The sequence below is a fragment of the Saimiri boliviensis genome, chromosome 19 (genome assembly GCF_048565385.1).
Source record: "Saimiri boliviensis isolate mSaiBol1 chromosome 19, mSaiBol1.pri, whole genome shotgun sequence".
Lineage (NCBI taxonomy): Eukaryota > Metazoa > Chordata > Mammalia > Primates > Cebidae > Saimiri > Saimiri boliviensis.
In genome coordinates, this window is record NC_133467.1 from 134,421 (window position 1) to 148,318 (window position 13,898).

At 35.5% G+C, this 13,898-nt stretch overlaps 1 protein-coding gene across 2 annotated transcripts in view; it reads right to left on the reverse strand.

Annotated features, from left to right (window-relative positions):
• LOC101044777 (complement factor H-related protein 5) overlaps positions 1-13,898 on the reverse strand; it is a 145,529-nt gene that overhangs the window by 21,986 nt on the left and 109,645 nt on the right. The window contains exon 1 of one of the 2 annotated variants that reach the window (XM_003938161.4): positions 3,442-6,500. The exons of the other annotated variant lie outside the window; for it this stretch is intronic. Coding sequence (XP_003938210.2) covers positions 3,442-3,571 — 130 coding nt within the window. The 5' untranslated portion in view covers positions 3,572-6,500. Of the gene's footprint in view, positions 1-3,441; positions 6,501-13,898 lie in introns of those variants that run through there. 2 annotated transcript variants of the gene reach the window in all.

Consider the following 13,898-nt stretch of genomic DNA (forward strand, 5'->3'; position numbering starts at 1 on the left):
CCTTTTGATCTACCTAGAAGTAATATTTAATGTTGTACAATATTTGAAATAATTCCTGTGGTATTTAACCTTGTGAAACCTTAAATTGATTATCTAACTGTTTAAAATGTGATACTACATATTTTTAGAGAAGATATTGAGGGAAAGACTCCCTCGTGTCTTGATAGTATTAACATATCATAACTCCTTTTAAGTATCCTTCACTCCTCCAAAATTGCAAAATTATAGTACTCGATTTTCATACATTCATACCTACATATTTTTCATCATCCAGAATAACTGTGTTCTCATCATCCAATTATATTCTACCTATCCTGCAGAACTTGCTCTACAGCACTGATCACACACCCATTGTGCACATCCACAATGGTGCAGGCGAGGAGTGTTACTGTTCTTTTGAAGCCTCCCATTACACAATCACCCACTTGAAAAGTAGAAAATAATTTTTCTTATCTCTAGCTTCTGATAGAATATTACGAATATATTTCTTCTGATACATATATATTTGCATATATACAAACACACATACAGGCATACAGTCATTTACCACATAATGATGTTTTGGTCAATGACTGATCACTTAAATCACAGTGGTTCCATAAGATTATAACGTAGCTGAAAAATTCTTACCAACTGATGACCTCTGTTACATCATGATGCAATGTATTACTCACATTTTTGTGGCAATGCTGGTATAAACAAACCTACAGCATTGCCAGTCATATAAACTATAGTATACACAATTATGTATAGTACATATTTGATAATGATAATAAATGACCATCGTACTGGTTAATGTATTTAATATATTAGAGTTTTTATCATTATTTTATAGTTCACTTCTTCTCACTAGAAAAATTAACTGTAAAACATCCTCAGGTAGGTCTTTCAGGAACTGTTCCAGAAGAAGCCTTTGTTTTCACAGGAGATGACAGCTCCATGCGTGTTACTGCCCTGAAGACCTTCTGGAGGGACCAGAAGGGAGGAGGAAGACTATGATACCAATGATACTGACCCTTTGTAGGCCGAGACTTACGTGTGTGTTTATGTCTGTTTTTAACAAAAAGGTGTAAAAGGTAAATAAATAAATAAAATATTTAAAAGATAAAATCTTATAGAATAAAGATAGAAAAAAACCTTTTGTATATCGTACAAAGAGTGTTGTAAGCTAAATGTTATCACAAACGAGTTACGAGTTAAAAAATTTTCAGTTGATAAACTAAAAAAGGTTACCATAAATTAAAGTTAACTTATTATTGAAGAAAAGTTTTTAAAATAAATTAAGTCTACCATGGGTGCACCAAAAGCTTAGTAACTGGCACTAAAGAACTTATCCATGTAACTAAAAACCACTTGCTCCCTCTAAAATATTGAAATAAATATATAAATTAAATAAATTTAGTCTATTCCAAGTATTCAGTGTTTATGAAGTTTATAGTAGTGTACGGTAAGGTGCTAACCCCTCATATATTCACACACCACTCACTCAGTGACTTACCCAGAACAACTTTCAGTCCTGCAAACCCTATTTATGATAAGAATCCTGTACAAGTTCACCATTATTAGTGTTTTATACTGTATGTTTATTGTACCCTTTCTATGTTTAGATAAACACATTCTTACAATTGTGCTACAACTGCCCACAGTGTTCAGCACAGTAACATGCCGTACAGGTTTGCATCCTAAGACTGTCAGGCTACACAGTGCAGCCTAGTAATGTAGTGGGCTTTATAATCCAGGTTTGTGTAGGTACACTCTATGATGTTTGTAAGATGACAAAATTGCCTAATGCACTTCTCAGAATGATTCCCTAACATTTAAGTGATGCATGGCTGTATACACACACACACACACACACACACACACACACACACACTCACAGACAATCCCCTATATATAATCTTGCAATTTATTTGCTTATTTACATGATGCTTTTCTTTTAGGACACGGTAAGTTGTAGTGAGTCGTGGCTGGGGTTGTCATATTCTTTCCAAGTTCTCTGGTACAGCGTGAAGTACAATATATTACTTAATAAATATATTGCTTGATATTTTGCTACTGGAGGCATGCAGTCTTCTATTTGTACAGAAGTGTTGCCTTCGAGTGTTGTTTCTGCTGTTTGGCCAGTTTCTAAACAGACAACTAAACAAAAGCGTAACACACACTTACAGGTCATTTAACACCTAGACAACTTCTAGATAGAACTTCACTGAAGTTTATCCTGGGACTGGATTGAAGCTTGAATGTTTCTTGCTGGGTCAGGAATTGTCAAAATTCTAATTCATAATTTTCACTTATCTTCTTTTCCTTCTACCCCCCATTTAATATTCTTATGATACCATTTGTGACGAATGTTTAAGCCACTTCATAAGTACCATAAACAGAGACTTAAGAAAAATCAAATACACTCACACAATCACACTCCTGTGATTACAACTCACTACTAAAAGTAAAAACAAATCAAATGAATTTCAAGCCCATAGAAATAATGTTTTGCAACATTTGTAAGGGCATATATTAAAAAGAAAGCTCATTTTTATTGCTCATAAATGAGCATTTTATTGCTCATATTTTTCTCTTCTTTCAGGAGCGAGGAGAAAGTGTTCAAAAAAATTTAAAGATCTGTATATATTAGAAAGCAGCAAAGCAGTAAAACAAAACTTTCTGGAACTCAAAGAGTAAGGCACAATTATTGGAACTCCATGTACACACATAGTTTATCAGTATCCTAGACCTTGTTAGAGATTTTGCTTGCAATTCTTATGATATGGTTGCTTTAATTTCCATCTGAAATACAATGAGACAGTTTATAAAATATTATAAAAACCAGTTTATAGTATTAATAAGGAGGTGATATATATTATTTCACTTTTCACATTTGTGGAAGGGCTGAGAAAAAGAAATTTCTTGGCAGTTCACTGGTTTACACATAAAAATAGTATTTTCTATTGTTTCATTAAAATATATTTCTCTCTGGTGAATGGTACTTAGATTCAAATGAGAATTCCTTCATTTTAATAACGTTTTAAATTTAAATTAACAAATCTATGAAAATCAAATTCTAAAAACATTTTAAAGGTGGCCACATCTTCTGAGGTTGATTTTTCTAGTCAGTGGCATTACAGTTTATGCCGAATTACACTAATACCTCACCTTGTCATCTTTATTATAGCAGATTTTCCCTCCTTTAATTTCTCTTTGCACTATCTATTTGGTGAACATTTACCCTTTGCAACCTAGAGAATAGAGAGAATTAACTTCGTTCTATATTCCTGCTAATTCCATGTTAGAAAATATTTCCATAAAACATATTAATGTGATGATACCCCTTCAAATTATTCTCAGCTATTTATTCATTTAAAAATATACTTATGCATGCACACACAATCAATAAATATATTTGAAAATAAAATAAAATATTTAGATCTGTTTTCAACTTACCTTCTCCCCCAACAGTGGAAACCCATGAGATTAGAATTATACCGAATAAGAGCGACATGCTTGGTAGACCTGTTCGCATAAAACTAAAAATACTCAGGTGATGGTGGTGTTGCTTTGAATCTGCTTTCATTAACAGTTATGAGCATGACTTTGAATTTCAGTGTACTAACGGGAAGCTAGTTTAGTGAAGCCCTTTGTGGTAAATATCAAAGTTCATGGAGATTGTGTGAAATAAACAAATAGTGTCTAATCAGTGTTTTCACAATAATATTCTCAACGCATCATGTAATATTTATTTGAGCAGTGGCCGGGCACGGTGGCTCAAGCCTGTAGTCCCAGTACTTTGGGAGGCTGAGGTGGGTGGATCACGAGGTCGAGAGATCGAGACCATCCTGGTCAACATGGTGAAACCCCGTCCCTACTAAAAATACAAAAAAAAAAAATTAGCTGGGCATGGTGGCGCGTGCCTGTAATTCCAGTTACTCAGGAGGCTGAGGCAGGAGAATTGCTTGAACCCAGGAGGCGGAGGTTGCGGTGAGCTGAGATCGCGCCATTGCACTCCAGCCTGGGTAACAAGAGTGAAACTCCGTCTCAAAAAAAAAAAAAATTATTTGAGCAAATAACAGCTGTTAATTTCCTTGTTGTAGTTACCAAGTCTCTGAGTTTGGAATAATCAGAAATGGACCATTTAGAGAAGAGAGGTGCTCCCTTTTGTTCCTAGCTAAGCATTCAGCTGTTTGGTAAGGCAAGCAAGTGCAGGTCATCTAGTCTTCATCTTAATACAACACCACTTTTGTAGCTGTAAATTCCCTTTAAAACTGGCACTAAGAATTAGGTACCTTCTTAACAGTTGTAATATTTTGTAGACTATAAAAGGCCTAATCAAGAATAATTTTTGCCAAGTGACGCTTCCTGAAATGTTTGAAGATACAAAATTATAATTCAAAATCATTTTGTTCAGTTGGGACTTTGAGAATGGTTATCTGAGGTCTTGGTACACTCACTCCCAACCAAAAGGGGGCAATAAGAAACTGGATACAATTTTAAAAACAACGATTGGTTGTCTCTGGAAATTGGACAAACAGCATACTGTTGGGAAATATTTCTTCCAGAAAGTCTTCATAATATTCAGTAAAAGAGAACGGCTACTTTCATCCGCCTTTGTCTCGCAGCCCAGTTCTGTGGCTCAGAAGTTGAACCCTGAATGGCTGGCAGTCTATGTGGACTGGAAGCTCTGCTGCCCTGCTGGAGGGGAGTGACTTAATAGCTTGGAAAAGTCCATGCCTAAGGATCCTATTGAATACAAAGAGATTACAGTGGGAAACATCAGAGAAGACTAGATTGTCTAGAGGATACTAGCTAAGGCAAGCAACAAAGTGGCCAGGTAACCAGAAATTTAACATTTAATGGGGAAATTTGAAGAAAGAGATAGCCTAAGGATCTGACTAAGATGAAACTTACTGATGGTGGTTCAGAAGTTAATGGGAATGCACATAGCTATGTGCATCCAATCAAGAAACTAGAGAAGCTATTTCAGTCAGGAAACCAGAGAAGTCCCTGTGAGGTACTGGTAGTCTCCACTATTGATTCTAGTCTATCTAAACCTTGTCATTTCCAATTACTACACTATCTAAAATATCTAAATTTTAAGCATCACACTCTAGACCATTTCAACAATCTTTTTAACTCACTTACTCTACTAAATTTGTTCCAACTATTCAATGACCCTGATACTTTTTCACTATTCTTTTCCCTTCACTTGCTCTCTTCCCACCATAACCAAATTAGATTCCATGGTTCATCACTGTAAGTCAGTCCCTTGTGTAGACTCTCCTGCCCATTCCTTTCTTTCTATCTGTAATCCAAGTCTTAGAACACCTCATTCTTTGCTAATAAATTCTCTGCTCTCCCCAACCCTGAACTGGCACAGCAGAGTGTGTCTACAAGAAAAACAAATGCAACTGTGTTGACTTGTCTTTAAATTAATGATCACGGTCTTAAATAATTTTGACACTGCTTTTTCATCCTCTATTTTTATTATCTCCCTCCTTAACCACCAATCCCAACCTTGTGCTATGCTAATGACTTCATTTATTTCTTCACCTAGACATAGAAGCAATCAGCGGAAAACTACCTGCTGTTCACAAGCATCCTTTTCTGCATTGTCTCCTGTTTTCACTGGATGCTGAGCCATACTCCTGTCTTGTCATGGTCTGTGTAAGGTTAGCTGAGGGACAGGACGAGTAGACCCAAAGTCAGGCAAGCAAGTTTTATTAACCGGCTGGGCTGCTCCATAGCAATCAGAGGAGGAAGCCCGAAGCCTACAAAATGAGGGGGTTATATGGGGTGAGAGGGGCATAAGGGAGTTTCAGGACAGAGTTAATCTATCAGCTTGTAACAAGCACAAAGATTGTTTGTCAGCTTGAGACAAACTTACATCATCCTGTGACTTTTGTGGTGGCACTTAAAGAAAAAAAAAACAGGAATTTACAAGTCTGTGTAACAAAGGTTTGTTTTCCATGACCTCAGGCTTTGCTCAATGGTAGCATGTCCTGCAGCCTTACTGTGGCACTTAGATAAGAGTTTAGGAGTGCAGTTGCAGACCAGTCAGACCCGCGGAGGGGCAGGGAACTGCCCAGAGGGGGTTTCCTGGGGCAGCTTGTCTTAACAGTTTGTACCAGATTTTATCCCTTCTTTTGATGCAAGGATTTTGCTCTTTCAATTATTCCTTCTCAACTGTATCATTAATTTCTCTATTTTCCAAATTATTTCCAGCATTATGCATACATACCAAACATTTTCCATTTTAAAGAGAAACAAAAAAAAAGCTCACAAAATTCTTTGTGGAACTAAATCTCTTTGTAGCAACCTCCAAATTTTCTTCTCAGTTTATAATACAATGACTTCAAGGTATTATCTACAATTGCCGCATCGTTTCATTTTTTCATCCCCACCGCTACACTTAAACGTCTCTAGTAACAGTCACCAATGTCTTCTTTCTAATCAAATCCGTTGATCAAAACTGAATAATCAGCAAAATTTTACATGAGTTTCCCATCCTTCCATTTTGAAATACCTGCGTCACATGGTTTATGGAACACCACATTCTCCTGGTTTCTCTTCTGTCTCAAAGACTACCATCTCAGTCTTTTGGTGGCTTCTTCTAATCTCTCTGACGTTTAAATGTTGGTTTGTCTGAATCTAGGAGATGTTATCATTTATTTGTGAGCAGAGTTCATTTGCACAGAACCAGTGCCAAGTTTTGGTTGGACTGACGCAATGTGTTCTCTTTCCGGATCCACGAGGGGCCGCAGCGCTCAGGGCAAAAGTCTCCCGGCGCCGCGCCCCCTCCCATCTCTCTCCCTCCAGGAGATTCAATGGTTTAAGTTGGAATTTCCGCGGCACCGGCAGAAACTAAAAGTCAGTGGCTCCAGCGGAAGTTCTGAGGAGCGCCTTTCATTGGCCCAGAGCCTTGGAGAAGGTGGGGGTTTCTCCCAGGGTCGGAGTCCCTGCTCTCTCCCCTGGGCAGGATTTTCCAGCTTTCTGGAATCCCTTCCCCCACGGTGGGGGCTCCTTCGGGATTCTCCTCTCTGGATCCCCTTCCACGCTCTTCGTGAAAGCCTTTCTCTTCTTTCCTTCTGTTTTCTCTACCTAAATAAAATCACCTTTCTGCAACACGTTTTGGGTCCGATACTCACTTTGCCAGCATACGGTGCAGCTGAAGCAGCTCCACAGCTTATTCTCTAAGAGGCTGGAGTCCAAGAACCCACAACGATCACCGGCATCCAAGAAAAACACCCGGTTGCAGGATCCACATTATCTTCCTTTGTCTATTTTCTTTTTGAAGCAATACTCAACAATTGTTTTTCATTTTTTCCTGAATATTTCTTCTATTCTTCTAATTTGGAAACTCGGATTTTCCTTTTGTTTTTCCGTTTCTTCTTTTGAGTAAGTTTAGTAGATTATGCTCTCCCATGTATTATAAGTACAATATCCGACAGCAGGAAATTGACATCAGTACTCTACTACTAACTGAGCTACCTTCCTTACTGAATTTCATGTTTTTTCCCATGAACTTGCTTTGGTGTTTGTGTTTGTGTATGTGTGTATATGTGTACGTTACCTCTACCACATGTTTGCACTCATGTAATCACCACCACAGTCAGTCATATGCATAACTACTCAGTGTATACAGAACTATTCTATCACCTCCAGAAAACGCTCATATACTGTCCTTTCATGGTCCCCACGTTTCCCCACCCCTCATTGTTACCCATCACTAGTATGTTCTACATAACTGTAATATTTCATTTTGATAATGTTGTATAAATGGGATTATACAATATGTCAAATTTTGGAATTAGACCTTCTTCAGTCAGGATGATGTCCTTGAGATGGGGACAAGCTGTCACATTACGAATAATTCATTTTTTAAATTGTCATGAAGCATTCCATTGTATGGATGTAGCAGGTTTGTTTATCCTATTTGTTTATGCTTTCAGTCATCTAAGGACATTTAAGTTGATTCTACTTTTTGGCTATACACATAAAGCTACAATGGACATTTTTGTGCAATGTTTTACCTGAAGATGATTTTTTATTTATCTAGGGCAGAGATTAGCAACGTTTTTCTCAAAGGGTCCTATGATTAGTATTTTAGGGTTGTGAACCATATGGCCTCTGTTACAACTACTTAACTTTGCTGTTATAGAACCAAAATAATAGACAATACATAAATATAAAACGTGATTCACATCCAATAAAACTTTATTTATAAGAATAGATAGTAGCCCCTGTGTTACAGTTTGCCATCTCCTGCCCTGTGATAAACAGTCAGGGATTAGATAACTGGGTTATATGAAAAGTGCTGTTGATCTCTAATAAATTATCACAGTGGCTTTGCTACAAACAGTGTAGGAGAGATCCATTATTTTGCATTTTTACCTGCACTTGCTATTACCAGTGGGTTTTCATTTAATTTTTTAAAAGCATTTTATTAGGTAAATAGAAGTATTTCATTGTGGTTTTAATTTGTATTTCCCTAGTGTTTCAATGATGTTGAATAACTTTTCCCATGTTTAGTTTCTATCTGTATAATTTTTTGTTAGATCTGTTCAAGACTTTGCCATATTTATTAATTGGATTGTTTTACTTGTGCTTAGAGAATTCTTTATGTATTCTGTGTATAAGTACTTTGCCAGATATATTATTTGCAAATATTTTTCCTAACGTAGCTTATGGTTTCACTCTCATGGAATGTCTTCCACAGAGAAGAAGTGTTTAATGTTGATAAAGTATTATTATGATATCATTCTTTTATGGGTCATCCTTTAGGTGTCCCGTTCAAGAACAACTTTCTCAAAACCCAGTTCACAAACACTTTCTCTTTTTTTCCTCCACAAGTTTCCTTGTTTTATGTTTTACATTTCAACATAGGATTCATCTGGAGTTGTGTTTTGTAAAACATGTGCTATTAAATAAAAATAAATTTTTTGGCTAAAAAAATGCTAGTGCCCAACACAATTGCTGAAATTAAACTTTACTCAACCACATACCAGGTTCTCACTTCTAAGTGTGAGTTCGCTCAGTCATTAGAACACATGAACACATATTGGGGAACAACACACACTGGGGCCTATTGGAGGGTGAAGGGTGGGAGGAGGGAGAGGATCAGGAAAAATAACAAATGAATACTAGGCTGAATACCTCCGTGATAAAATACTCTGTACAACAAACCCCAATGAAACAAGTTTACTTATGTGACAAACCTGCACATGTAGCCCTGGAACTAAAATAAAGGGGAGGGGGATGTTTTCTCTATTGAATTATTTGTGAATCTTTGTCAAATATCAGTTGAGCATATTTGTGTAGGTCTAATTCGTGATTCTCTTTGTCTTGTATAGAATCATGTCTATCCCTCCATCAGTACTATTCTGTCTTGAATATGATAGCTGTGCATTAGGCCTCAAATTTAATTGGTACGATCCTTTCAATTTTATTATTTTAAAAAATTGTTTCAAGCTATTCTAACTCCTGTGCATTTTATATAAATTTAGTATGAAATTTTCTATATTTACAAAGAAAACTGTTGAAATTTTGGTAGGAATTATTTTAAAGCTATAGTACAATTTGAAAAACACTGATGTATTTCCTCTGTTGTGTATTTTATTCCAAGAACGTAGTATAGATCTCTATTTATTTAGTTATTTCTTGATTTTTCTAGGGGATACTTATGTTCATATTGACAAAATACATATTAGAAAAATTGTATCAATTTTTAAAAGGTTGTCAATTTTTTAAAAAAATTAAATATTTCTATGAATAAAAATATTTAGAAATATTTTAGAATATTTCTACTATCAATAGAAATGTTTGGAGGATACATAGTCCCGCAAAGTTCATCTCTTTTCTTATCACTTGAAACTCTTAAAATGTTCTAAAAAATACAAAGAGTATATCTTTCATCTCTACTGGCTCTTATAGTTGTTGCCCGTGTCAAGACCCTGATCCATTTTGGGGTATCCCTCTCCACTCACTGAATTATCAATCCAGATAATGATTAGGGAATTTACTTACTAAGACACTTAACTGTTGATCCCCATTCTTTCTCTGTGCATGTAGCATGAGTCCATATGGGTTTTGAAGGAGTCGAAGGACACGTGAAACCATATTCACAGGAGTAACAGAAAAATATTTCCTTGGGATCTGGTAAGGATGGCTCATATTTGTCCTTGTCATCTAATAGTCCATGTTTTATATCTGCATATTCATAAAGTTTTTCTTGGGATACAAAACAAATAAATATCCTGCAATAAAGAATACACAGCTTATATTTAAATGATATCATTTGTGCATTTCATTCATTTTACTTATTACTGTTTGCCATTAGTAATTAAGATTCAGAGAACTATATATAGCCCAGAATGCAAAAGTATTTAATAATGTCATTGTTGAATATGACACTATGACATTTTTGGAGTCAAATCAAGTGTAAACTCTTTTGAAGTATCTCCAAGAAGATAACAAAACAGAGCTACTAAAAATCTAGGCCGAGGATATGAGTAGCTTTATACTGAAATCCTCCCATATCTAAGATTTACATTGGTCAGCATAAGACTACAGATTTTAAATCTCTGTTCAACTCCATTCTCTTTTCTTTCCTTTGCCTATCAGGAATTCTTTTACAAGAAAGCTGAGGCAATGTCTGTTCCCTGCTAGTCTAGTCAAGATATTAGCCAGGTATGTTTTTTACACTATTACTCATTTTTGTGATTATAAATGTAATATATTTTCAGTGAACAAAAATCATAAAACGAAGGAGTACAAGCTAATCCCAAGCAAAAAATCCAAGGTATAAATACAACTGGATTCTGATGAATAGAAAAAAATGTGCATACATATGTATAAATGTGTATATATTGGCACATTTGAAAATAATGGCAAATTATAAAAATTATTTAGAATTTCTATTACCTCTACAGAAATAGAATATACTGTGTGGATATAATATATCAAATAAATAATATATCAAAAATATTAACATAAATGTAATATATAATAAAAATATAAATAATTATGTAGTTTTGTACATTACTTCACAAAATATGTTTATCGTAGTTGTAAGATACCATTGAAAGAATGAAAATTGTTTTCAACAAGTTTATTAATAAAGGCACATACCTGAAATAGTTACTTAAATAAAGGGAAAAACCAATCTTCAAAGACCTGTAGCTAACCTATTAAAATTTTTAATTTGTCTGGTTGTTGTGGCTCATGCCTGTAATCCTAGTACTTTGGGAGACGGAGGCAGGCAGATCACTTGAGGCCAGGAGTTCAAGAACACCCTGGTCAATATAGTGAAACCCAGTCTCTACTAAAAGTACAAAAAATTAGCCAGGCATGGTAGTGCATGCCTGTAATCACAGCTACTTGGGAGGGTAAGGCAGGAGAGTCACTTGCACCATGAAGGTGAAGGCTGCAGTGAACCAAGATCACGCCACTGCATTCCAGCCTGGGAAACAGAGTGAGACCCTACCTCAACAACAACAACAAAAAACTAAAAAACTTTTAATTAATGTATTTATTCACATATGAAATACAAAGATTAACATTTCTAAAATTATATACAGTTTTATAAACTTCAAAATGTTGTATTTTAATCTTTTTTGTTTGTTTTGTGTTCTCTGTTTCTGGTGCCCATTGTGTTCCATGAGTTGGTAAGTTTTGATGGTTTTGCCTGCTAGCTGAGCAAAAAAATGAAAACAGGTCGTGATGTCCTACTCATGCTATTTTCCTCCAGGGATCATGTAAGATGATCATGCTAGAGTTTACCTAATCCATAGCCTCCCCTTGTTAAGAGCTTCAGAATTCTCCAGTTGTACTCCACAAAGTCCTTGCTATACATCCCATCCATTTGCTTACAGAACATATTCTTCCTACCGATGCTCAAGACCAATCCATTTTAGAAATATATGTCTCTAGAAGAATTGTGCAAATGTGCTAAAAAAACACTTTCGGATTTTTTATATCATGTGTTGTGTCCTGAAACTAATTTATAAATGGTAGCTAATGGAAAGTGCCTTCATTTCCTTCTTCAGCCTTTTTTTCTACTCAATCTAGATGTCTTTTTGTTGCCAAAACAGTCAAGCTTTACACTTCAGTATCTCTCTTCTTTGTCTGTCAACCACTTTCAAGGGTTTTCTATTTTCATATATATACATGGATAGTTTTTAAAATCATCTAAGAACAGTTTAGAGATTTTACATTTCATGTTATATTTGAAATTATTAATATTTTGATTATTGTAACATATTATTAAATATTTATAAATTCTGTAATATAATTTATTATTTCTTTTGGGGTAATAAAAATGCTCTCAGTTTTTTTTTATTGTAGTAAAGTTACAGAAAAATTATTTGTACATAATATTTTAATAAGTTATTTATGTAAATTTTGAGTACTGGGAAGGAAAATATAAAATACTAGTGCATTTTTAGGTTTCAGGTTAAACTCTAGCATGTTGTTTGTAAACCTATACATCTGATTATGCTGGATCAGACTACGTATATGTAAACTGATTTTACCATAGTGTACAGGCTTAAATATTTCATCTAACTAATTTTTATAAATAAAACTTCTTTGCCAGCAACCAGTCACTAACAAATGAAAAGAAAAGAAAAAAATTGTGTTTCTTATAAAAGTATTTACGTTTTTTAAACACTTTCCAATCATATGTTTACTATTTTGCTTTAATTGTATGAATTATTTATGTCTGTACCTTTCTACTGGAATATCATTGATCTCATTAAATTTAATCAGTTTTTAGCATTATAATTTTTTATTGTACATGATTTGCATAAAATTTTTAATTAATTTTCTTCTTGAATTTGAGGTTTATTCAGGCTACAAATACCCATTTTTGTATTCTCAAATATTTTAGTATTTCATCTTTGTGAAGTAAGGACATAATACTTTAGGCACTGCTTATCTCTCAATAAATATCTTGCTGAAAAAAGGCAGTAGCCCACCAGGGACTTAGAAATAAAGCCCCAAGTTCCTGTGACAGACCATCTTCCAAAAGAGGCGGTTGTGAGTTCCCCTTTAGCAGACTGAAACGTACCTGCCCAGCAGTTCTGAAGGGAACAACGGAGCTTCCAGCACAGCACTTCAGCTCTGATAAAAAACAGACTCTCCCTCTAGTGGCTCTTTGACCCCCCATATATCCTAAGAGATACTTCATACAGGAGAGTCTGGCTGACATCTGGTGGGTAGCCTTCTGGGATGAAGCTACCAGAGGAAGGAACAGGAAGCAACCCTTGCTGTTCTGCAGCCTCCATAGGTGATTCCCAGGCAAGCAGGTCTGGTGTGGACTTCCAGCAGTCCTGCAACAGAGGCACCTGACTGTTGGAAGGAAAACTAAAAAACACAAAGAAATAGCTTCAACATCAACAGAAAGGATGTACACTCAGAGACCCATCTAAAAGTCACCAACTTCCACAGCCAAAGGTAGATAAATCCATGAAGATGGGAAGAAACCAGAGCAAAAAGGCTGAAATCACCAAAAACCAGAATGTCTCTTCTCCTCCAAAGGATCACATCACCTCACATAGTAAGATAACAAAACTGGATGGAGAATGAGTGTGAAGAATTGACAGAAGCAGGCTTCAGAAGGTAGGATTAACAAACTTCTCCAAGCAAAAGGAGCATGTACTGCCCCAATGCAAAGAAACTAAGAACCTTGAAAAAACATTAGAAGAAATACTAACTAGAATAACCAGCTTAGAGAAGAACACAAATGACTTGATGGAGCTGAAAAACACAGGACAGGAACTTCACAAAACATACGCAAGTTTTGACAGCCAAATCACTCAGGTACTCAGGAAGAAAGAATATCAGAGATTTAAGGTCAACTCAGTGGAATAAAATGAGAAGGCAAGATTAGAAAAAAAAAAAGAGTG